The sequence below is a fragment of the Halichoerus grypus genome, chromosome 4 (assembly GCF_964656455.1).
Source record: "Halichoerus grypus chromosome 4, mHalGry1.hap1.1, whole genome shotgun sequence".
Lineage (NCBI taxonomy): Eukaryota > Metazoa > Chordata > Mammalia > Carnivora > Phocidae > Halichoerus > Halichoerus grypus.
The window spans coordinates 193,232,789-193,257,048 of NC_135715.1; the positions used below are offsets into that span (position 1 = coordinate 193,232,789).

The window sequence follows — 24,260 nt, forward strand, 5'->3', positions numbered from 1 at the left end:
CTTTTAAAAAAAAGTACCCAAAAGAATGAGGAAAGTCAATATGCAGTCCTTGCTTCCTATGGAATTTAACATCAGGAACAGAAGAAAATGGCTACATGAAGGATATTTCCCAGAAGTAAAATACATCCTATTTAGAGTAAATCTAAAAGTATCCTATTAACATAAGTAACAAAATGGCAAAGATGTCCACTGTTGACACAGACTGTCAAACATGCAACCGAAGAAGACATAACTAAGCAAAGACACAAATGCCACTATTTGCAGAAGACCGTCGTCTAGAAGTCCCTCTATCATAAGGAAAAGCTAGGAAAAACGGAAGGAAGTTCAGTACGTCAGTACTGCAAAACACACATGGACAGCAAAGAGACATCACACAGAGCAGACAGCTGTATGAAGATGCAGGCAGAGGTTGGAGTGATGTGGCCACAAGCCAAGGAGCGTGGGGGGAGCTACCAAAAACGAGAAGAGGCAAAGAATGGCCACAGAGGGAGTGTGTGGCCCTGCCAGATTTCTAGCCTCCAGAACTGTGAGAGGATAAATTTCTGTTGTTTGAAGGTAAATTGATTAGGGCAGCCCTAGGAAACTAACCCAACATCCCAGTAGGGTTTTTTTTTTTTTTAATGATAAAAAAATTTCCCAGATTCACCTAAAAATAAATCTGCCTAGATTATTTGGCCTATAAAAAAAGAGTTCGGATTCACCTAAAATAAGCAAAACACACTACAAAGCTATAGTAACTACACTTGGTACTCGCTAAGAGGAGGAAAAAGCATGAACAAAACAGACTGATGAGTATCTAGGAGTTTATCATTTGATATAAGTGCCCTTTCAAATTAGTAAGGAAAGATAGCAACAAGCAGAAGTGAGCCAATAATAAATTTCCACTTTGGAAAAAATATAAAAATTGATCCCTGCCTCACACCACACTCTAAAATAAATTCCAATTGGATTAAAGATCTGAAAGTAAAAAAAATCAAGCTTTAAGGAGCTAGAAGATTGAGAAGAAAAACCTGTGATTTGGGGATGCAAAAGCCTCCTGAGAATACAGACTGTAGACACCATCAAGGAAGGTATTGACTCATTTGACCCTGTAAGAGGTTAAGAATTTTACACAAGCATAGACTATCTAATATAGAAATTAGGATACAAATAAGAATTTTTCTCTATCTGGCAAACAACTCAACAGGCTAGGACATGTGATCACACAGTTCATTGAAAATTAACACAAACTGGGGCACCTGGGTGGCTCAGTCGGTTAAGCGTCTGCCTTCGGCTCAGGTCATAATCCCAGGGTCCTGGGATCGAGCCCCATGTCGGGCTCTCTGCTCAGCGGGAAGCCTGCTTCTCCCTCTCCCCCTGCTTGTGTTCCCTCTCTCTGTCAGATAAATAAATAAAATAAATTAAATTAAATTAACACAAACTGCACATAAACATGAAAGGATGTTCATCTTCACTCAACCCTTACTTCATGAGATCAACAAAGATGAAAAAAACTGGTGCAAAATGGTGAGAAAAAACAGGAACTATTGAGGACATGTAAACTAGAAGGCAATTTAAAAACACATCACCAATAACAGACATACAATCCTATTCAGTGATCACGCTTCAAAGAAGCTACTTTTCCAGAAGTACCTGCAGAAGAACACAGAAGGCGTAGGTGTGACACATGAAAGAAGCTCCCAGCAGCATCAGTGAGCAAGTGGCAACTATAGAGTGACGTGTCCACACCACAGGAGGTCCTGGGTCAGTAGCACTTCAACAACAAGCTACCTGGTGTCCAGACTCTGCTTCTCTCAGGACCACCTGCCATCAAAAGGAATCAGACCTCTTTGAAGGGACAGGGCAAGTACACGAAAAGCCCAGAGTGTCTTGCTGTATCAAAAAGCAAGATGTTCTGGGGCGCCTGGGTGGCTCAGTTGGTTGGGCGACTGCCTTCGGCTCGGGTCATGATCCTGGAGTCCCGGGATCGAGCCCCACATCGGGCTCCCTGCTCGGCAGGGGGTCTGCTTCTCCCTCTGACCCTCCCCCCTCTCATGCTCTCTCTCATTCTCTCTCTCAAATGAATGAATGAAATCTTTAAAAAAAAAAAAAAAAAAGCAAGATGTTCTAAACGAATAAGGGGGATGCATGAGAAGGACAGAGGAGCCAGCTTTAAGGGGGCTCTTGCTGGTCACCGTAAACATCACAGTAAAGGATGGTACCAGAGGAGGGCGCACCGACTAAAACAGGAGGCGGTGAGCCTATCTTGGTACAGGTACGTGATGAAAACCGAAGTTTGACAGGAACAAACATTTCGTTTCACAAGCACCTCCGCCCCCCACCACACACTTAAAATGACACAGAATCCACAGGGGAGAAGTTTGGCAGACACCACCTTAATCCGTGACCAAAGTGAACATCACCAGTAACGGGACACCCTGAACGTGTGTGCCATCTTACGGAATGCAGAGAACACAAGGCGTTCCTTCTGTGCTGTTCCAGCCAAAGCTGCAAAACCTGAAGCTAATCAAAAGGAAACACCAGACAAACCCACACTGAGAGACATTCTACAAAATAAGTGCCTATAATCATTAAAAGTGTCAAGATCAAGAAAGCCAAGGTAAGATGGAAGAAATGCCGCAGTTTGAAGACTACAGAGACCCGGCAATGAAACGTTCCACGTGATTCTGAACTGGATCCTTCTGGTGAAACTGAATGGGTCTGAAGGTAGCAAAGTATTCTTGTTAACCTCCAGATTTTGATGGTTGTACTGTGAAGAGAGGAGTGTCTTGTTTGTGGGAAACACATAAAAATATCCAAGGATGATAAGGTTTCATACGCCCAACTGACTCTCAAATGGTTCAGAAAAGGTGTTTTGTACCATACATGCAACTCCTCTGTAAGTGTAAGATAGTTAAAAAAATTAAATAGAGGATAGTAGTACATTTTTATTAAAATAAATAAATAAATAAATGCCAGGGCGCCTGGGTGGCTCACTCAGTTAAGCATCTGACTCTTTATTTCGGCTCAGGTCATGATCTTAGGATCCTAAGATCGAGCCCCCCACCTGGTGCCACGCTCATGGCAGAGCCTGCTTAGGATTCTCTCCCTCTCCCTCTGCCCCTCTCTGCCCCCTCTGCTTGTGCGCATGCACTCACTCTCCCTCTAAAAAAAATAATACAAATAAATAAATAAATGCCTATTTGGGAAACAAATGTATCAATATAACATAGGAGAAGGGTGGCAAATGGCACTGATCCTTCAAACTCAAAGTCAAAACGCACTTGATTATATGTTTAACCTATTAGGATCAATGCATATTTCACTCACTTTTTATGTAACGTAACAAAGTTTTACCTCAGTCTTACTGAAGTCTGTTATGACCATCTTCTCAAAGTTCATAAAAGCAGATCTTCCAACCATCAGGAAGTGTCCAGGAAGACACCGCCAGCACAGCCCCAGACATGCCCAGCTGCTCATCCTGAACAGCAGCAAGGTCAGCATGGACCCCACCCCGGCTGCCTCCACAGAAGGCAGGAGATCTGCTGGAGCCCCTCAGTGCTCCTTGGGCTTTTCAGACACCACATCCAAAAGGGAAAAGCACAAAATGCTCCATCTGCACTAACCAACAGCGTTGTGAACCCCAAACACAGACTGTTCTCTGAGCAAGACCCAGAGACACCAGCAGATGGGGCAAGCCATGCCATGTGAAAGGAACACCGCCCAAAGACAAGGGGAGCAATATCTAGGCTGGGTGAGGAGAGTGACCATGTCAATTAGCACTGGCTTAAAAGAGCGGAAAGAACACACACGCCCCGCCCCCGCTTCAGGATGAGGTGAGGACAGAAGAAGACAGACAAAAAGCACATTCTGGAATTAAAATATTCTTGTAAGAAGCCTCTTAATGCATACCAAATCAGTGCTAAATAGGCTAAAATGAAAACAGCCTTCCATAAAGCCATATGCCCGACTGACAGCAGACGCCTAATTATAAGTCCAGTCCTCTGAGATCCGATGGAAGAGAAAACCCCACCCGTTACCATTGAGTCCTTCACAGGCCATTTCCTCCTTGAAGATTTAGTCCTAAAACTACCAGCACAATCTGAAACCAAGTCCACATTCGAAAGAAATGGAAGGGCTGGAGGTTGGTTACACACTGTCTTCGGCTCAGCAGCATCCTCAGCAGTGTAAGGAACCCAAAGCCCCAGCCAACCAAGGACAAGAAGGTGAGGCCGACATTAGCAAAGGCCAAAGGTCTTTCACTGGTCAAAGGAGAGCCAACCCGTGCTTTTACAGATCAACTGTTGACTCTCCCCAAGTAACACCATCTTTTTCTCTGTTTGCTCAATCTTCCAGAGAAGGATTGCACTTACCAGTCTCAAGGGGACATGGTGATCATCTCCAGCACTTGTATAAACCAAGGATGGACCCTGACAGCACCAAGCCCAATGGGTCCCCCGGCTGCAGCTGGCTCTTGTCTGCACGTCCCAGACGCCGCCACAAAGAGCGCTGGGAGCCAAGGGGCCCTGTGCACAGGCAGCCCGGCAGCACCGCTGAGCTCACTGGCGTGGCGGGCGACAAACGCTACACAGAACTTTGGTCTCATGGGCTGGCGAGTCAGCTCCAAGCATAAGCAAGTGTATTAAAACAGAAGCCTTGTTTCAAAAGAAAACAATGTATTCCTCAAATCGATCTCACACGCACTGCTTTAAGGCAGTACTACGGGACCGCCCAGCAAATCTTCTACTAACAGAAAAAGTCAGAACAGTACATACAACTCACAATTCCATTTGAAAGATATTTTCAAATGAGCTAAGTACTAATAAAATTAGAAAGCATATCACATAAAAGTGAAATGAGGAGCAACACATACATTTGAGTTTGTCCAAAACAGCTGGCGAATGCCCACACCTGTCATCACCTGATACGCGGCGTCCAGGAGTTAGCGCACTATCTCCACCACGAAGGACACAAAGTGAGAGGAAAGTGAACTTTAAAGTCCCCCTCAGACACACTCCAGGGCCGTCTGTAAGTACGGGCACCACCAAGCAACATGGTTCATGACTGTCAGAACAGAAAGGTGGAAAAGTTCACATAGGGCCATCCTTTCCTCTTATTTTCACTTTTATTTTTAATTTCTAAAGAAAGAGTTAAAGAGAGGTCCAAAAGTTTTCAACTCTATATAACAAGGAATCAGAAACCACACATTTTCTATTGAGGGAGCCCTAAGAAGCAGAAACACTTTGCCACAAGTCACTCACCTCAACCAAAATTTAAAAACAGCAAAACAAAGCCAAATACACAACCACTTTCCAAAATTATTTCTTCTAATTCTACACGTCTATTGTTGTTTCCTTTCTCCCTTGCGCCTTTACCTGTTCTAAGGGGTCTGGTCCTTTTGGGGATAAGGGCGTTCTCTCTAGCCTCGCCATTTCCCCTAAGGCTATTTGTTGTGGCAACCTCTTTAGGAGTCCGGCTCGCCCCAGGGCCTCCAGATGTAAACCTCCTGGTAGGCTGGGAGCGGTTGCCATGCAGGTTGCTGCCATCAAGGCACTTGAGAAAAGACTGTGTTCCCTCCCCAGGAAACACACCCAGAGGTTTGCAGGATACCTCCAAACCAGGGATCAGGGGAACTCAGCCACCATGTCCTCCTGTGCCTGACCCTCAGTAGAGTCAGAAAGATTTTTGGCTCACAGTGCCCTCCCTCCCAGCCCTATTTATTTAACTGCGGCCGCCCAGGCCCGGTGACATGCGGGCCTAACACCAGCAAGTTCATACCGTAGAACTTCCTCGAAGGGCACAACAGTTTCTGCGGCAGAGATGACAACACCTGAATGCACCTGGCTGAGGTTATCTCCCCTCTCCAGAAAGAAACCTAAAGTAGCACTGGTCCAGCCTGCACTGTATCATGAAGCTTACTGCTCAGAAGACAGTGTGTCCTGCTTGTGAGTGGTGAGAGAGCCGAGTAGCATTCGTGAGGTCCCTCTGGCTGTGCTGGTCCCTTGGCCAGCACAGCAAGGCCAAGAATAACCACTCTGCTTCATAAACGTGGTCTCCAGCTCAATCCACACACCTAAAGAAAGATGTTAGAAGGTCATACAAAGGACTGAATGCTAATAAAGGGGACACAGTATAGAAAACAAGCACAAGGAGGCAGCTTTATGCCAGAACACTGGGCCAAGTAGCAGCCGGCCTCTAAAATGCTGTGCTGTGCTCCTTGGTTGGTTGAGGCCATAAATTCAACAGTGGTTGAAGAACACAAGAGCGACTCACTGAGACCTGACCATTGGACTGGCTTATTACTATGTCCAGCATATCCCTGAGTCTAGAAAGCTGTTCTGGATTCAGCAGCCCGTTGTAGTTCACCAAAACTCAGAACACTCCCATTTTAGTAATCAACACTGTCCTGCCTGTTCATTCCCTCAAAACATATCTGCCGTGATATCTGCCACGACCACGTTACTCTGCCGCACTACAGGGGTCCAAACAAGCAACAGCCTATCCGTGGCTCATCCTGTAATCCAGACGGGGATGGAGCAGGTAACACCAAGAGAGGACTTACTCCACGAGACCTGCAGGGTCCATCAGATGACATCAGGGAGATGGTGGTGCTGGGCTGCTGTGATAGGATGATGGAAACACCAGTCCAGTTGGAGTCCTGAGAAGAAAGCTGATCCCTTAGGGCAGCCACAGATGGACTGACAGTAGCTGTCTGCAGGTTACTGCAGAGATGGGCCCTGTATGCTTGTTGACTTTAGGACCGGGACTTTAATTTGTTCACTTCCTTACCTGAAATTTACTGATGGATATGTACTTGGTGAAAAATAAATACTTGATGATTGAACCAAGGAAAGAGATTCAAAATCCTGAAGGATGCAGGACAATTTTAGTACTTATTTTAGTACTTATTTCAGTAGAATATCTATCTTGCTCCAAAAGTTTGGTTGGCCCCACTCTTGGAAAAACTCAGAAAAGACTGTGTGGACATATTGCGTTCTTGACCCCAAGCTTTAGAGCGGCCCTAGAGACACAGATGAACCACTAGGTAAATTTGTCAACATGTGAAACTTCTAAAACTGAACACAAAGATAAGGATAAAATCATTACAGATCTTGGTCCTGCTCAGTCTTCTGCCCATAAGAAGGAACTGAAATCAACGGTGGTATCACCGTAAGGATCACGTGAGCTTACACGCAGGGCTTCACCAGAGACTGCAGGGCAGCAGCTCCGTGAGGATTTTCTATTACCATCACCCTCCTTGTATCTGTGACATGAGGACTCCAACAGTGCAGGCACCACAGCCCCAAATCAGCCACTCCTGCAAGAAGCTTCGCCCAGCCAGTCTCTACTCTCCTCAACTGAAAAATGGAGCATGTGACAGCCACATACCAGAACCCTTTTAAGGACTGACCCTGCAAAGCAGGGCTTCTCAACCTCAGCACTGCTGACTTTTTGAATCAGACAATTCTTTTCATGGGCTGTCCTGGGCACCGGAGGATGCAGAGCACCTCTGGCCTCTAACCATTAGATGCCAGTAGCACCCCTGAGTCATGACAACCAAAACTGTCTCCACACACCACCAGATGTTCTGTGTGGGGCAAAATCGCCTGGTTGAACAGTTACTGGAAATAAAGGGCATGGGAATTGTATGGGAATCAATGAATAAAAGCTTTACTAGACAAGAGCGCCTGGGTGGCTCAGTCAGTTAAGCGTCTGCCTTCGGCTCAGGTCGTGATCCCAGGGTCCTGGGATCGAGCCCCGCATCGGGCTCCCTGCTCAGTGGGGAGCCTGCTTCTCCCTCTCTCTCTGCCACTCCCCCTGCTTGTGCTCTCTCGCTCTAATAAAAAAATAAAATTAAAAAAATAGCTTTACTAGGCAAAGCTTTTCATATCACTTGTGCATCCTTGAAATGGATCACAAAATGGGATGCTATATGAATGACTATCAGCTCCAAGTGCCATCCTTCCAAACTTGAAAACTCAATTCCTGATAAACTGAGTTGACCAAGTGTTCTGTCCTATCAGAGGAGTAAAAACAGTAACAGCAAAACCTCAGAGATTCAGCTTTCTTATCTTTAAAAGGAAGGAGCTAAAGTCCTACAGGTCAAGAAACACCCTGAGTCACAAGGCTGATTAATAGGCCCCAAACTGAAGTCCAGGTCTCCTGACTCCCATCCAACGAGGACCACCTTCTCACCTGCACCAGCATCTCGACCCATTGTCTGGTCTGGCAGAATGAACCGATGCCCGGTGGTCTATCCTAAGGGACAAACAGCACTGCGTGTCTCACAGGGTCCACCTTCAGGAATGTCTAAAGATAGCACTTCATACAAATAAAAGGAAAACCTGAGAGTGTTTTCAGAAAACACTTATCTGTAAAACATTCATGTTGATAGCTCAACGGCCCTTGCTACTAAACGCTGGCTCCTGCCTCTCCTGCTCCAGGTGAGGCCTGCTCTCCCTGCGGTGGGGCCTCAGGGCACAGCTCAGCCTCCTGGGAAGACCCCCACCCATGACACAGGGTGGGTGGGATGGGCAGGGGCTGTGAAGGCTCCAGGAATACTGGTTGTTTTTTTGTTTTTTTAAAGATTTTATTTATTTATTTGACAGAGAGAGAGAACACAAGTAGGCAGAGTGGCAGGCAGAGAGAGAAGGAGAAGCAGGCTCCCCGCCGAGCAGGGAGCCCGATGCGGGGCTCGATCCCAGGACCCTGGGATCATGACCTGAGCCGAAGGCAGACGCCTACCGACTGAGCCGCCCAGGCGCCCCAGGAATACTGGTTTTACTGACACTGTAGCAAGCCTGCTGCAGTGGCGGTCTACCAAGGAATAGGACTTTCAGCATAAAAATATTGTAAAACACAGCTACAACAAAAACAATATAAAAATTGGCAATCCCTCCTGATTCTTCCCCCAATATTTCCAAAATGGTTTCATCCAAGGGTTTTTCTTAGATATATTAGTCCATGGTTTAAATAAAAATAGGATCATGTTATATGCATTGTTTCACCACTTGCTACACTTAATTCCATTTAAAATGCATCATGGCTGTCTTTCCAAGGTTTTTTTTTTTTTTTAAGATTTTATTTATTTATTAGAGAGAGAGAGAGAGAGAGAGAGCATGGTGGGGGGGGGAGGGAGGGAAGAAGCAGGCTGCCAGCTGAGCAGGGAACCTGACATTGTGGGGCTCAATTCCAGGACCCTGGGATCATGACCTGAGCTGAAGGCAGACACTTAACCAACTGAGCCACCCAGGTGCCCCCAAATTTCTTGACCATGAAGACTGACCTATTCACCTCTTCTTTTGTACTAGGGCATTTCAGCACATGTGTAAGACAAAGCAAAATCCACACCTGGGCTACAAAGGACTAGCAAAGAACAGAAGAATTACAAATTTAGGTGAAATTCATGTTGTAAGCTAAAAATAACACAGCTGGTGGGCACTCAGAAAGAAAAGTGGGGAGAAAATACTATTAAGAAGGACATTTTTTTGTTTTGTGCCTTTCACACACTGGTCAAAGGCTGTGTTTTTTTCCCCCTGGAAAGAGAAACAGAATCTTTGGACCGGGGACACCCACTACAACGGAGGGTGAGACACCATTCTGAAGACAGAGGACTAAGTCTGTCCATAGATATTGCTAAAATCGTAGTCTTCTTCCTCATTTGGCCCCCTGGACACAGGCAAGAGCCTGGAAGATATTTTTGTGGAGAATCTGAAGAGACAGAAAGAAGCTGACAGGGTGCCTTAGGAAATGGCCCAGGCAGGTACATCTGCAGTGAACACCACAGTTGGCAAGCCCCAACTACTGACATTTGAGCAGGTGGGAAAATATCACCAGATAGCACAGAAAAGCTTTGACATGAAAGCCAAAATCCCAAAAAAGTAGCCTGAAGCAAACCGTGACTTCAGGGAAAGAAAACCTGAAAACTCAGGAACTCCTCAGAGAGATAAGGAGAAGCACAAGAGCTACGAAACAAAACCAGGACGTGAGAAGGCTGGAACAGAGCGAGCAAGAGGACACTCTTGGGGACACGGAGAACAACTCAACAGCTCAGCCAGAATAAAGTTAAGAACGTCTTCCAGAAAGAAAGTGGACAACTACGCAAAATCAGAGTGTCCATCCAGAAGGTCCAACAGTTGAATTCTACATAGAGAAAGTGAATGGAAAGAAATCAAAGCAACAGGGGCGCCTAGGTGGCTCAGTCCTTAAGCGTCTGCCTTCGGCTCAGGTCATGATCCCAGGGTCCTGGGATCGAGCCCCGCATCGGGCTCCCTGCTCAGCGGGAAGCCTGCTTCTCCCTCTCCCACTCCCCCTGCTGATGTTCTCTCTCGCGCTGTGTCTCTCTCTGTCAAATAAATAAATAAAATCTTAAAAAAAAAAAAGAAAAAAAAAAAAAAAAGAAATCAAAGCAACAAATCAAGAAAAATGCCCAGTATCGAAGAACAGGAGTTTCTAAATAAAGGGGCCTCAAGAGTAGGCAAGACACTGGATGAAAACAGCCTCCAAGGGACATCACTGCACTGGGTGTTTTGGAATTTCAGGAAGAAAAATCCTTTAAGCTTCAGAGAAGAAATAGCCATATATACAGGCTGAAGAATCAGAATGTCTGAAGCCTTCAACAATAACCCTGAAGACAGAAGTCTGAGCAAAATGGTGTCTAACTCTCGCTCAGACACATGGGTAGAAACAAAGCACTTTCAGACATATGTGTTCTCAAAACTTTATCTCCCCGCATCTGTTCCCAGGCAACTCCTTAAGGAAGCACTCCATCACAAAGAGGGGTAATAAGAGAGAGGGAGACAGAGTTCCAGGAAACCAAGGACCCGACACAAGGGGGCGGTGGGATCTGCAGGAAGAATCCAGCAGGTGGGAGCCTGGGGGATATTTATTCCAGATGAGATTAACAAAATACTGAATTTCATTAAATAAAAAAGACTCCATTTCTTGAAAGGAGATTTAAGCAACTGGTGAATTTGGGGTTGAATTTTAGTGACAAATACACAAAAAAACGAAACAAACAAAAAACAAGACTCACAAGAACTTCAGGGAAAACAAAACCTGATGCAGGAAAGGAAAAGTAATCCCATCACACCATTTGCCTAGCTGTGAACGGCACTATGGAGTCATAACATGAACACTAAATACTAGACTAACCAAACTACAGGTGCACATGCTTCAGGCAGCCATGTATTTGCGTGGGGAAGGCAGAGCGGTAAAAGAAAACTAGGAACTTCACATCCATTCTCAGAGTCAAAGTGAGGAGGCAGGGCGTACAACAAGGGAGGAAAGCGAGGAAGCGGCAGGAGAGCACATGTGCTGTTCAGCGCTGGAGGCAAAGAGGTGGACATGTGTGCTTCGCAGGAGAGGAAACATGACTGGGGAAGGAAATTCAGTGTCTCCGTACAAGCCTTTCTACATATATTACTCCTTTAAGAAACTGCTTGAAAATATAGCCTTGACTTGAAATAAAATTTTCAATTTAAAAATTCAAATGAATGCCAATAAAATGTATTAAGAGAGAGTGCACATGGTCAATGTATTGTTATTAAATTAACGGCAAGCATCAAGATGACTAACACAACATGATGCCCAGACAGGTCTGGGACAGCACGTCTGGCTGGTCTCCAGCAGTATTTGAGGAATTTTAGCATGCCTGGTGAAACAGCCTACTAGGGATATCACTTCTAAAACGTCTGACTTTAGAAATACAAAACAAACAAAAAAAACCAACTTACTTTAGCACAAAATAACTTGTGTAATCAATTTTTAAAATGTCATAAAAATGAAAAGAGTGTTTTTCATATGTTGAGTGTTGTGTTGCTTTCATAACTTAAGGGAAAAGGCATTTTGACACACTGATGCTCTCTGGCTATTGTTCCACTTGGCCAAAAACTTTTCAATATGCATGCTGGACCTCTTGCCACTGTAGCTTGACAACTAAGAACTCAGTTGTGTGCGGTTTCCTCCAGGAGCTTAGTTATTTCTTAATAGGAAAGGGAAAAAGGCTTCCTACGATCACTAGCCCAGCCGGGATGGATGTATGCTGAATGGGCCTCATCAAATATAAGTACACTTCAAGAAGTGTGTTCTTTGCTCAGACACTTTTAGTAAATAAACAAGTTTTGGTTGGGAAGCATTAATGGAAAATCTATCTCATCCACTTGTGACTAATGCTCGTAAGTCATCCAGGTGGACAGTGTAATAATCACTTGAAACCCTGTCCAAGTTAGAGCATCCTAGACAGGACTGACGGAAGGGCATGGAGGCCTTCAGAACAGGACCTGAGCGAAGCCCTCCACCATTGAGATGTTAGCCGTATACCAAATTCTCAACTTCTTGCCCATTTGTGTCACCAGCTACGGCTGTCATGCATTCCCTTGGCATAAGCTAGTCCTGCTGTTTAGAACACCCCATTCTGGTAAAACTCTTACTCATCCTCTAAATCCAGTTCAAGAACCACATTCTTTGTAAAAACTTCACAACAGGTAATTAGCACCTCCTCCCTATCTCCATACTTTGTACATATTCCCACTGCTGCACTCAGAACACTGTAATCTAATTATTTTACGAGTGAATCCCCCATACTAGACCATAAGCTGCTTAAGGAAAAGGAAAAAAGTCTACATCCTCTTTACCTTTCCATCCCTAGAATCCTTAAGAGTGTCTGGCACACAATTCCCAATAAACGTTTCTGAACTGAGCTGCTGAAGAAGGGAAGGCATGAGGCCAAAGTCAGACAATCAGAAGCCCCAAACAAGAGGACCAAAGGAAAAATCACAACTTGGCGATTCAAGAGGACACTCCCCCATCAGGCTTGGGAAACGTCAGCCTGGCCCACGGGGGAGGGCCCCGCGCGGGAGATGCGCCGGCCCCGGGGGCGCCCAGGGGCGCGGGCTGACCGCGCCTCGGGAGTGCTCTCCTTACTCTCCGCACATCTACGGCGCCGACGTTAACCTGACCGGAGAAAATGAGGAAAGCCCCCGAACAGTGCCCGGCGCGCAGAAGAACTGCGGGAAGTTACGGGAAGTTTAATCCTCACTGAAGAGAGTTTAACTGGCTTTCAAATGTCGTCCCTCGGGACTTGAAGCGGTGTGCTCCGTTTTCTCCCAGCCTGTCTCAGGACAGGCTGACGGCTGGTGTTTCCGAGCCAGCGGGCGGGGAGTTCCAACGACGGGACCCGTTCTTCACCAAACACCTTTTCGACTACTTTACAACACCGCTTCCAAATGTACTTAACGCGGTGAGCCTGCGGGTGCTTCTTGCTCAAAAGCATCAAGCCCTGAACCTCAGCACGGGGTCTGCGTCAGGGCTCCGAGCGCAGGTCTGACTCCACAGAGCGACATCGAGCTCACTCTGCGTGGAGCACGGCCGGCTGCGGCAGGCAGAGGCCGAACCGTGCCGTGCCCTACCTTCATCCCCGCGGGCCCGAGACTGACCGTCCGGAGGCGGGCGCCGGGCCACCGGGACGTCCGCTCCCCTGCGCGCCTTCAGAGCGCTCACCTGCCCACAAGCAGGGCTCGGTGACAGTGCACAGGGACATGCTGCCTTTGGACGTACAGGGGGCCCCAGCCCTCTCGTTTCCCGAGGCGGACGCCCCGAAGACCTAGCCACCTTTCCAACGCCCTCTCGGTGCCCCCCAGTGCTCCCCACACGACGCCCTCGCCCAGCAGAGCCTTGGGAACTGAGTTCACGTTCAGTCGGGGGTCTTCCACAAACGCTCCCCGCACGACGGCATTTGCCATCGCGCCGCGGCGGGCCTGCAGGCCGCCGGGAGGGAGAAAGGACGCCCGGGCCGGCGCAGCCCCGCGCCCGTCCCCGAGCCACGTCGCCGCGGCTGGCTCGGGGATGCTCCCCGGGTCTCACCTCGCGACCAGCCCGCAAGGAGACAGCGAGGGGCCGCGCCCGCCCCACCCTCCCCTGGGGCGCAGGCCCCAGCCCGGGCGCACTACGGCCACGTCCCCGGGGACGGGCGCCCAACTCGGTGGTCTGCGCACAGGCCCGCCGGCTCACGTGACCCGCGGCGGCCAATGGAGACGAAGCCCCCGCACCATCGAGATGACGGCGGCCCGGGGCTAGAGCAGCCCCGCTCGGCCGCTCTCCGTCCCCTCCACAGCCCTGCTCCAGCTCTCCCAGCTCGGTGCTGCCGCCATCTTCCTGGAGGAGAGGACCGGAGGCGAAGGATCCCGGCCCGTGGTCGCTCCGCACTCTTACCGTGACCTGTCCTACCCCGTCCGCCTCTCTTCTCCTCAGCGGTCACTTAGCTCCTTGTAAAGAAACGCACTTCATCCCACTCTACGTACCCACAAAGCAAAACTCACATTACCTGTTCCACTCTTATCAGCGTAAGGAAACCAAGCTCATAAGGTAGGAACTGTGGCGAAACAGGGACAAGCCGCCATCTTGGTAAAGGAGAAGAGGCTACGCTTGACCTCCCCCCCACCCCCAGCCTCTATATGGCCAACCGCCGTGGGAGGGGCACGGCGCCTGCGCAGAGGCGGAAGACGCGGACGAGACTGCGCTTGCGCACTCGGAAGCCAGCGAATGGGGGAGGGGAGGAAGGCCAGGTCGCGCCAGGGCGAGGAAAGCGTTGGCAAGGGGGCGGATCGACGTGATGACGCCATCCGCGCACTGGGCGGGGCAGGGCGGGGCGCGAGTGGACGTCGGGCACTGGGCGGGTCCGCGGCGCGGTCGGTAGGCGCCCGTTCCTCGGCTCGTCGGCGGTGAGTTCCTCGCCATGAGTCCCCGCCGTCGCGGGGAGCGCGAGCTGCGGACCGACGCAGAAGGGGCGGGGGTCCGCTCGCGGCCGGCGGTCGGCCGGCTCCGGGGGCGTGCGGGTGGGGCGGCTTGCTTGGTGTGGGGGAGGGGCGGCAGGCCCGGGGTCCCCGGCCCGCCTCCGCCCCGGGGTCCCGGGCCCTCCCCGGGCCCTCACGGCGGGACGTGTGCCGAAAGAACCCGAGTGACCCCCCGCCGTCCCTGTGCGAACTACGAGGGATAGTCTCGGTGCTGGGCCTGGGGCGCCCGCCGTGCGCCGGCGGTCGTGGTTGGGGAGGGAAAGCCCAGGTTGCGGCCTGTGGGGCGTCCCGTCGTCGCCCCGACCTGGGCCATTCCACCCCGCTGTCGTTTGGCCGATAGTGGCCCTAACAAGCCCTTGTCGTCTTGGTGAGTTCCCAGGCTCCTCCTGGCCGCAGACGAAGCAGGGGAGAGGAGGAGGAGGCGGCCCCTGCCGGTGCTCGGCCGAGTCCGGAAGGATGGGGGGTGGGGGGCCACCATGCCCGTGAGGGCCTGACGTGAAGCCGACCTGCGGCCACCTTTGCTCAGTAAAGCCCCCGCTCGGTGGCCGCAGGACCCACAAGACCTGGCCGCCTTTTACCTTTTTGGCCTCATTTTTGTCGGTACCACCCCTACCTTGTCTGTCCTTCCTCCACACGTAGAACCGAACTTGCAGTTCAAACTGCTGGGTCTTTGTCGTCTTTGTTCTTGGCCCAAACCTTCTTTGTGTTTGAAACCCAGTTAGCTCCCTGTTTTTTCTTGTCTAGTCCCTCCTCTGTTGTTCAGGATTCGGCCCAGAATAGATTTCCTCTGGCTGGATTAGGTGTGCGCCTGATGTCGGCCCCAATTGTTCCCTCTGTAGCTGTCTACTGGATTGTTAGTCTTTTTTTTTTTTTTTTTTTAAAGATTTTATTTATTTATTTATTTGAGAGAGAGAATGAGAGAGAGAGAGCACATGAGAGGGGGGAGAGTCAGAGGGAGAAGCAGACTCCCTGCAGAGCAGGGAGTCCGATGCGGGACTCGATCCTGGGACTCCAGGATCATGACCTGAGCCGAAGGCAGTCGCCCAACCAACTGAGCCACCCAGGCACCCTGGATTGTTAGTCTTTTGAGGGGAAGAGGTGTGTGAGTCTTGTCACCCTTACCCATTGTCTAGCACAGTGATCAGCACATAGTAGGTTATCAGATTTTTCTTTAACAACCCCAATCATAATACCTCAAGATAAATTTAATGTGCCGAAACAACCTTGCCATCCTAATAAGAGATACAGTGCAGTGTAGAGGTCCCAAAAGCTGTTTCCTAGTGTTTGTAATTTGAGGTTCATTATTTTCGGTTTTGGTAGCTCCCGCTCAGGCTTTCTTTGTACCACCCAGTACCCTAACTCACAGTGTGTACTGCTCTGTCAAATCTTGGCAGTAATCGTCTCAGCTGTGAAGTTGATCCTGATACTTTTTCCCATTTTCCACTTTGATCTCTCACCTGGCACAGCACCCTAGGGTAAAGAACAAGGGATTCTCAATCTGATCAGATTTGCATTGACTGCTTTTGAGCTAGCAGGGTGACCTAGGGAAATGGGAGGAGGGAAGGGGATGAGACTGCCCTCTGTCATCATTCGTAAATGTGATTCAGGTCCCCCCCTTTTATTTTTTTAAAGATTTTATTTATTTGACAGAGAGACAGCAAGAGAGGGAACACAAGCAGGGGGAGTGGGAGAGGGAGAAGCAGGCTTCCCACCAAGCAGGGAGCCTGATGCGGGGCTCGATCCAGGACCCTGGGATCATGACCTGAGCCGAAGGCAGACGCCTCACCGACTGAGCCACCCAGTCGCCCCTCAGGTCCCCTTTTATACCCAACTCCTTTTTATATCCGAAGACAGAAACTGCTGAAAAAGAAGAGAGAGAAGGGGACTTCAGAACTCATTCGGCAGCAGAATTGGGTTGAAGCCATTTTATATTCTGTATTTATACTTTGTGCTAATGGTCATATATGTCACTATAGAAAATACATTTGATTGTGGGGTGTGCTGCCCAGGTAGCCATTGAGGAGGTTGTGTTGTGTAGTGTATGTACCTTCCTCAAATCCAAAGAATGCCGAATGTCTCAAGAGCTCTGGATAAGGGATTATGGACATTTGGGGTCTTACGCAGCAGTGTCATTTTGTGTGTGGGGGGGTAATGTATGTAAATAGAAGAATAACATGTCTATGATTGGTAGTTAGGAGCAATCCACTAGTGTAAATACCACTAGCAAAATAAATTTATATGTATTGCCAAGAATTTAGTTTTACCCATCTGTTTTTCATCTTTTGTTTGGGGAAAGTTGCTTTGTTTTATGTGAATTGGGATGGGAGTATTGCTCGGTGGAAGAAGGAAGCCATGTTCAAGTAAAGGCAAATGTTTAAACAATTGCTAGCATCTATGATGAGCACAACCGGAAAGAATAAAATTTTTATTTGACTACATTGAGTTAGGGGGATCCAAATGGTCTGCGGTCATGGTTTAAATTAATCACAGTGCTTGGCGTCCTGTGTTGTTTGATCAAGGCTTTTTCACTGAAAACCAGGTGCTTCAAAAGTTCCACGTTCCTCTTGCAATTTTCATTTTACATTAGTCAGCTAATAACTTACATTGTTAGAAAATCGTAGTGGATCCAAGTTACATTTCAGGAAAAAAACTGAGTATGAAAGAAATACCATATTGCAAGAAAAACTTGCTAAATTAAAGAATTCGTAGTTTGGGGATGCCTGGGTGGCTCAGTCGTTAAGCGTCTGCCTTTAAGCATCTGCCTTCAGCTCAGGTCATGATTCCAGGGTCCTGGGATCAAGCCCCACATCGGGCTCCCCACTCCACGGGAAGCCTGCTTCTCCCTCTCCCACTCCCCCTGCTTGTGTTCCCTCTCTCTCTGTCTCTGTCAAATAAATAAAATCTTAAAAAAAAAAAAATTCGTAGCCTGTTCCAATAACGGTATTCTCCATTTTCCTATATGTGTGCATCCAGATAGGTCTCCCTGACTTCCTTCCAGCAGGAAACTGATAGGGAGCAATGAAAGCTCCCCTTCTCTCCTATGGAACATCCTCAGTCCTGCTTAACAGGATAAGGTGAACACAAGTGGGCTCGAGGTACAGCATTCTCAGGGTGCTCAGATGAAGTTGGTCAGAACCCAGGCAGGGGCCCAGGGTTCCCTGAGGAGAAGCAAGTCTGTGGATGTTCAGGAGAGCCCTCCATGACAGTCCTGTGTGCTATTGGGTTGGTTTGAAATAAGATACATGTAGATAGCTTCTAAGGCAAGTGCCCACTCCTTTATTCTTCCATGTGAACTTGAAGGTCACTTTATCCCCTTTAAGAAAAAACCCACGTTAGGATTCCATCTAGGGTTGGACCACGTTTATATACTAATTTGGGAGAAATAAAAATGATTTGACTCACCTAGGCCCTGTTTTTTCTAAATTTGTTCTTACATGCTTGGTTGCTTTCTGTTTTACTTCGGTTGTAAATGACATTTCACCCCGATTTCCATTCCTTTATATTCATTACTAGTACAGAAAGGAATTATTTTGTATCTGGCTTGTATCCAGCCATCTTACTAAATTACCTTATTCTAGATTTTTTTTTTTAAAGATTTATTTATTTGAGTGGGGGGAGGGGCAGAGAGAATCTTGGGCAGACTCTCCGCTGAGCACAGAGCCAGAAGTAGGGCTTGATCCCATGACCTGGAGATCATGACCTGAACCGAAATCAAGAGTCGGAGGCTCGACTGACTCAGCCACCCTGGCGCCCCTAGAATTTTTTTTTAACTGAACCATTTGTGTTTTCTGTGTATTCAGTCTTAACAGTGAAAAAGCTTTTGTATTTTTTTCATTTTGTTGTTTGACTGAATTTTATGGTGAGATCTTGTTTGGATCTTAATTCAAATGAACAACCAAAAAATGAGACAATCAGAGAATAAGTGTTTTAAAATAATTACAGTAGTAATGGGCATCCCTGCCTAATTAGTGATTGTAGTTTAAATAGATTTAGTATTCCATTGTTGAGAGAATAACATTTGCCATTGGTGTTCGGGAATACCCTGGGTTATATTTAAGCAGTTTCCTTAGTGTTTTTATTAGAGGTGGTTGCTAATTTTATCATATGTCTCTTCAGCATTCATATAGGATTATCTTCTTTAATTTGTTGTAATGGCTTTATGTAGATAGATGTTTTTGGTATATTTCTGGAACCTAATTGCTAACAAATATTTCATTGAGAATTTTTGCCGTTTATATTCATGAGTGAGATTGACATACCGCTATCTAGCCAGCTTTCTTAGGTCTCTCTCTGGGTTTGTTGTTAAAAGTTGTAGTTTCTTCATAAAATAAATTGGAGTGCTTTCCCTTTTTCTGTTCTGGCTTAAGTGACATGGGTGTTACCTGTTCAGGGTTGGATGGGACGCAGCTCTAATTCCATCTGTCTTGGTCCCTTCTTCACTGGTAGATTTGATTCAGCTGTTCAGTGGTATTTGTTCTCGTCAGTGTCTAGGAAATCATCCATTGCTTCCAGATTTTCAAATCTGTGGCCATCTTGATACATGGAGTTTCCTGAGTCTGTGTTTATACCTTCTTTTCTATATTTGCTTTTTTTCCCCCCTTAATGGGACTTGTGAGGAATTTGTTTCAAAGAACTAGCTTTTGAATCTATTTATCCTTCTATTGAGTTACTTTATTTCTCAATAATGTGAGAGCCAAATTTCTTTATCTTCAGTATTCTTTAATGAAAATATCTAAAATCCAAATTCTCATCAGAGTCTATGAAGCTTTTATTGTGTCCCGTAGATCTGCTTTTGTCTTCTTTCTGTTGCTTTCTAGATAGCTTGTGGTTTTGCTTTTGTTACCCTCATTGATCCAAGGGATATCCAGGAGTGTTCCAAATAATTGGGAGTTGTATTTTATCTACCCCCCCGCCCCCAGATTTAACAGATCACAAGTTGAAAACATCAATTGTAAAGCTATATTTTGAAATTTGCTTAAATTTTCCTTATAGTAGTTACATGACTTTTTCTTTAATTGCATTTCTTTATTAATTCAAGGTTCTGTGTGTCTTAATTCTTATTTATTGGTTGCATTACACAATCCTCTTCCCTTGCTCGTACTCTGTTTACTGAATCTGTAATTCTGAGAGATGCTATTAAAGTCTTGTACGTGATTTGTATTTTTATCAAGTTTACCTAACATTTTTCTTAGTCTTTGCTTTATGTATTTATCTGCTGTAATTTGTATATGCAAGTTTAGGAATGTTATATCTTCCCTATAAATGGTTCCTTTTATCATGGTCACATTTTTACCTTAAATTTCACCTGGACTGATACTATTGTCTGTCCTACTTTCTTTGTGTTTGGCCAGCCTGGTATCTTTTAGCCTGTCCTTTTGTTTTCAGCACTTTTGTTACTTTGTTTTAAGCATATCTGTCCACTTAATGATTGATTTTATTATTTTTCCTCTTGTTTCCTTTCCATAATTTTGCTGACTTGATCAAGTTGCTGTTCTGTATCTGTCTCTTAACTTAGAAGTTTGCTGTCTTTTTTTTTTTTTTAAATGGTTACCTTTTATAGTCACAGTTAATCTCTATTTGAAAAAAAGATGTCTGCTCCTTCTTCTGCCAGGATCATCTATATCCCATATGACCCCTCACCTCTCCCTTTGGAATGTTTTACTTCTGTGCTCTCTCTTGCCACCAACTCTTAGGTTTTGGTAAGGTGGTTTAATACTAATCCTATATTATTAATAGAATTTTCCTAGGGTGTCCCTTCTATTCAAGAGATCTTAATTCACTCCAGGTAGTTGGTTAATGTGTGGACTCTGATCTTTGTTCTTCTAAGGAACATTTTCTTCTATTATTGTTCTTTTCCTCCCTCTGTCCCTTCGTCACTTAATGAGAACTCTTACTGTTAATGAGGTAAATGGCCTAGATTGTTCCTCCAAGACCATCTTTTACCCCTGATTTCCTTCTCTGTATTTTTGCCTGTGCATTAAGATTTCTTATATTTGGTCTTCCAAGTCACAATTCAAGTCTCAACTGTGACCATTTTGTTCAATTGAGCTACCAGAGTCTCAGTTTGAAAATCATGGATTTTAGGTCCAATAAGCTTTCTTTTCTTTTCTTTTCAAGATTTTATTTATTTGAGAGGGGGAGAGAGAAAGCATGAGCGAGGAGGTAAGGGAGAGGGAGAAGCAGACTCCCTGCTGAGCCAGGAGCCTGATGTGGGCTCGATCCCAGTACCCTGAAATCATGAGCTGAGCTGAAGGCAGACGCTTCACTGACTGAGCCACCCAGGTGCCCCCAGTTTTATTTCTTTTAAAAAGTGTATTTGCATCTTTATTCTAGTGATACTATTTTTTTGGTTCAAATTATTGCCTTCTTCCTCCTGCAGCTTGCCTATTTAGCTCTTCTTGGAGGCAGAGAGATGTGGTCCACTATCATCTTACTCCCAGAGTCCTCATGTTTAGGACCTCTGTTCTCCAGTCTTTTCCAGGATCCACTGTATTCCTTTCCTTGCCAAAAGGTTCTTCAGACTTCATCTCCTGCCTCTGTTTTTGTCTAACAGTCCTACTTTAAGTTTGCCTTAATTCCCCACCTACACTTGGAGCTTTCCACACCTCCTCAGTCGGTGGCCCTCCCTTTTAGCCCAGGTCTTACCAGACACTCCTTTCTCAGTCATGGTGGTAGCAACAAGCAGTTTACAGACTGCACGTGAGTTCACAGCTCTCCTCTGCCTCCCTTCTTGTTCCTGCCCGATAGGCGAGAGTAAGACTTCCAATGGGCTACTAGAAGGAGAACCAAGACTATAATGCTTGTCTTCTGTGAAATAATACAAATCCTACTGCTGTCAGCGTTAGTTAACCAAACCGTGTGTGGGGGTGCAAGGAGCCTCATTTCTTCAGAGGTGGTTGGGTACATTTACATTCAGAAGGGAAACAGGGTGTGCAGTTTTCGAGAATGTTAAGGTTTGGGCGATGGGGAGGCAAGAACAGGAAAGAAACTTCCTAATAAGTTTCTAAGCTCCAGAGGGAATCAAGTCTGACTGCATTCATATCTCTTGACTTTGTTACCAAAGATTACCCAGTAGGCTTTGTGTTCCCCAAACTTTCAAGTCTTTTAAAATTCATATTAAAATTACGAATGTCTCTAAAACCGTTGTTACACTCCTCAAGCACTCCAGTGTCTTCAGTCCTTTTTCCTTTACTTATAAATGTTGCTCTTTGCGCCCCATTGTCAAAAACTAGTACTCAGGATCTCAAGGAACCTTCAGTAGCAGATAGTACTCTACAAGCACCCTTTCCTTGTAGACAGGTTTCAGAGAAAGAAAATCATAATTCCAGAGGTCATGAGAATTTGCCTTTTTCTCCAATTGTGTCCCTGGTGCTTAGTGTATAATCAGTACTAAAGAAAGTTTGGATGTTATTGGAAATATGGAACGTTTGTATGTATACATATGTATATATGTTTGATTTAATTGACCTTTTTATATCTCATTTATAATGAGATAATCTCATTTTTGTAATTTGATGCAATTGACAAGTGAAACAGAAGCTGTTTATGCTTTATGTGTAAGTCTTTACATGTCAGTTCATGCTAAGTCAAATGTATGTGTATATATACAAACACGTGTACATGTTTTTTTTAAACAGATCAAGAAAACTTCACTGAAGATGTCTAAGGTAAGAGATCTCACTTTTCATGTCTCTACAGTATAAGGAGAAACTGCTTTGTGTTTTTAAGCTGTTTATAGTCAAGACTTACATGACTCATTTTTAATACAACTGTTATATTTGATTCATTGAGACAGTTCTAATTTAATTGACATTTTGAAAACTTTGAGCTTTCTTTTTTCAGATTTCCAATTTCTTATTTCTAAATACATCAGTAACAATCCATTTATCCTTCTTTACATCATTCCCAGCAGACCAATCAAATAATAATTTAAAATTTGAATAATTTATCATCATGAAATTTACAGGGCTCTTACAGTTGATAAATTGGCTTGTATCAGCTCTTGCAAATTAGCGCAGAGCCCTGAAATAAATTAGTTCTAAAAGACATGCTGAGAAAAGCAGAACTTGTGGTTAAAATTGGAAGATTATTATTTTCTTTTTATTTTTGAGTGTTTGGGTATTCGTTACTATCTGATGCATAATCATCATAGTAATTTTTACTTTTTGAAAGTGGATATATATTTTTTAATTTGTGAGAACTAATATACCTTTGTCACAGGTTTGATTATATCTTAAAAGCAACTAGTAAGGTATTTATTCTTTTTTTGTAAAATCTTATTTTAGCAACAACCAACTCAGTTTATAAATCCAGAAACTCCTGGCTATGTCGGATTTGCAAATCTTCCCAATCAAGTTCACCGAAAATCAGTGAAAAAAGGTTTTGAGTTCACACTAATGGTGGTCGGTAAGAAATTAACTTATACCTTCAAGCTTATTAAATATGTGGATATCTTCCCTTCCCAATCTTTAGGGTATAACAGTGTGACCTATAAAGTCAAAGGGAAAATTCCTTTATTGTCAGAATCAAATAACAGGGAATTTGAAAAAAAAAAATCTTTAGAATATTTTGTTGAAGAGTAAAATTCTAATATTTCTGTCATTTCCTTGTTTGTGGTGAAAGTGCCAGTGAGCCTCCAAAATGACCCCAGTGACCCTTGCCTCCTGGTGTTTGTGATACTTTCTACCCCCTCCCACACTGAGTAGGGCTTACACATGTATCCAGTAGGGCAGAAACGGAGGTGTGTGACTTTGAGACAGAGTCATAAAAGAGATTGCAGCTTGCCCCGTCTTCTCTTAATCACTCACGCTGGGGGATGCCAGCTGCTGTGTTGGGAGGACTCTCCAGCAGCTTTACAGAGAAGTCCCCCAGGGCAAGGAGCTGAGACCTGCGAGTAGCTGTGTGTAAGCTGGTCTCCACCTTCCCTAACAAAGTTATAAACAAGCCTTGACGGATCAAGCTGATTGACAAATAAGCTACTTGTCAGGATAAAAGCCATCATTCATTAAGGAAGGATGTCAAAATCAGTTTACAGTGTAACATTTAAAATTGCTAGCATCCAATAAAAAGTTATTGTTTATGCAAAGAAACAAAACAATGTAGCATATAACCAGGAGAGAAATCAGGCAATAGAAACAGATCCAGAAATGACAGAGATGATGGAATTGGTGAACAAGAACTTTTATTATTTTAAATATGCTCCTGGTACCTAAAGGAGAACATCAACGTAATAAGGAAGATAACCAAAAAGAACTGAACAGAAAGAACTAGAGATTAAAAAAAAAAAAATCACAGTATTTGAGATGGATATTTTTCTAACAGACCTAACAGCAAATTATATACCGCAGAAGAGAAAAGGCCAATAGAAAGTATCCAGACACCAAGTAGAATAAATATAAAGAAAAGCACACCAAGGCACACAATACACAGTTGGTGAAAAGCAGTGATAAACAGAAAAATCTTAGAAGGAAGGCAGTGGGTGGTGGGAAA

At 45.4% G+C, this 24,260-nt stretch overlaps 2 protein-coding genes across 4 annotated transcripts in view; one reads left to right on the top strand and one right to left on the bottom strand.

The window, feature by feature from the left end:
* HDLBP (high density lipoprotein binding protein) overlaps positions 1–14,456 on the bottom strand; it is a 75,055-nt gene extending 60,599 nt beyond the window's left edge. The window contains exon 1 of one of the 2 annotated variants that reach the window (XM_078071601.1): positions 14,303–14,456. The gene's annotated coding sequence lies outside the window, so the exon portion shown is untranslated. Of the gene's footprint in view, positions 1–13,842; positions 13,863–14,302 lie in introns of those variants that run through there. The other variant, XM_078071603.1, reaches the window with a different exon arrangement.
* A 160-nt stretch (positions 14,457–14,616) lies between these two features.
* The window catches only part of SEPTIN2 (septin 2), a 33,011-nt gene continuing 23,367 nt past the window's right edge, over positions 14,617–24,260 (top strand). Inside the window, exons 1-3 of one of the 2 annotated variants that reach the window (XM_036081867.1) lie at positions 14,617–14,699; positions 22,409–22,438; positions 23,057–23,177. In XM_036081867.1, the coding sequence (XP_035937760.1) occupies positions 22,430–22,438; positions 23,057–23,177 (130 nt within the window). In that variant the 5' untranslated portion in view covers positions 14,617–14,699; positions 22,409–22,429. The remainder of the gene's footprint in view (positions 14,700–22,408; positions 22,439–23,056; positions 23,178–24,260) is intronic. The other variant, XM_078071604.1, reaches the window with a different exon arrangement.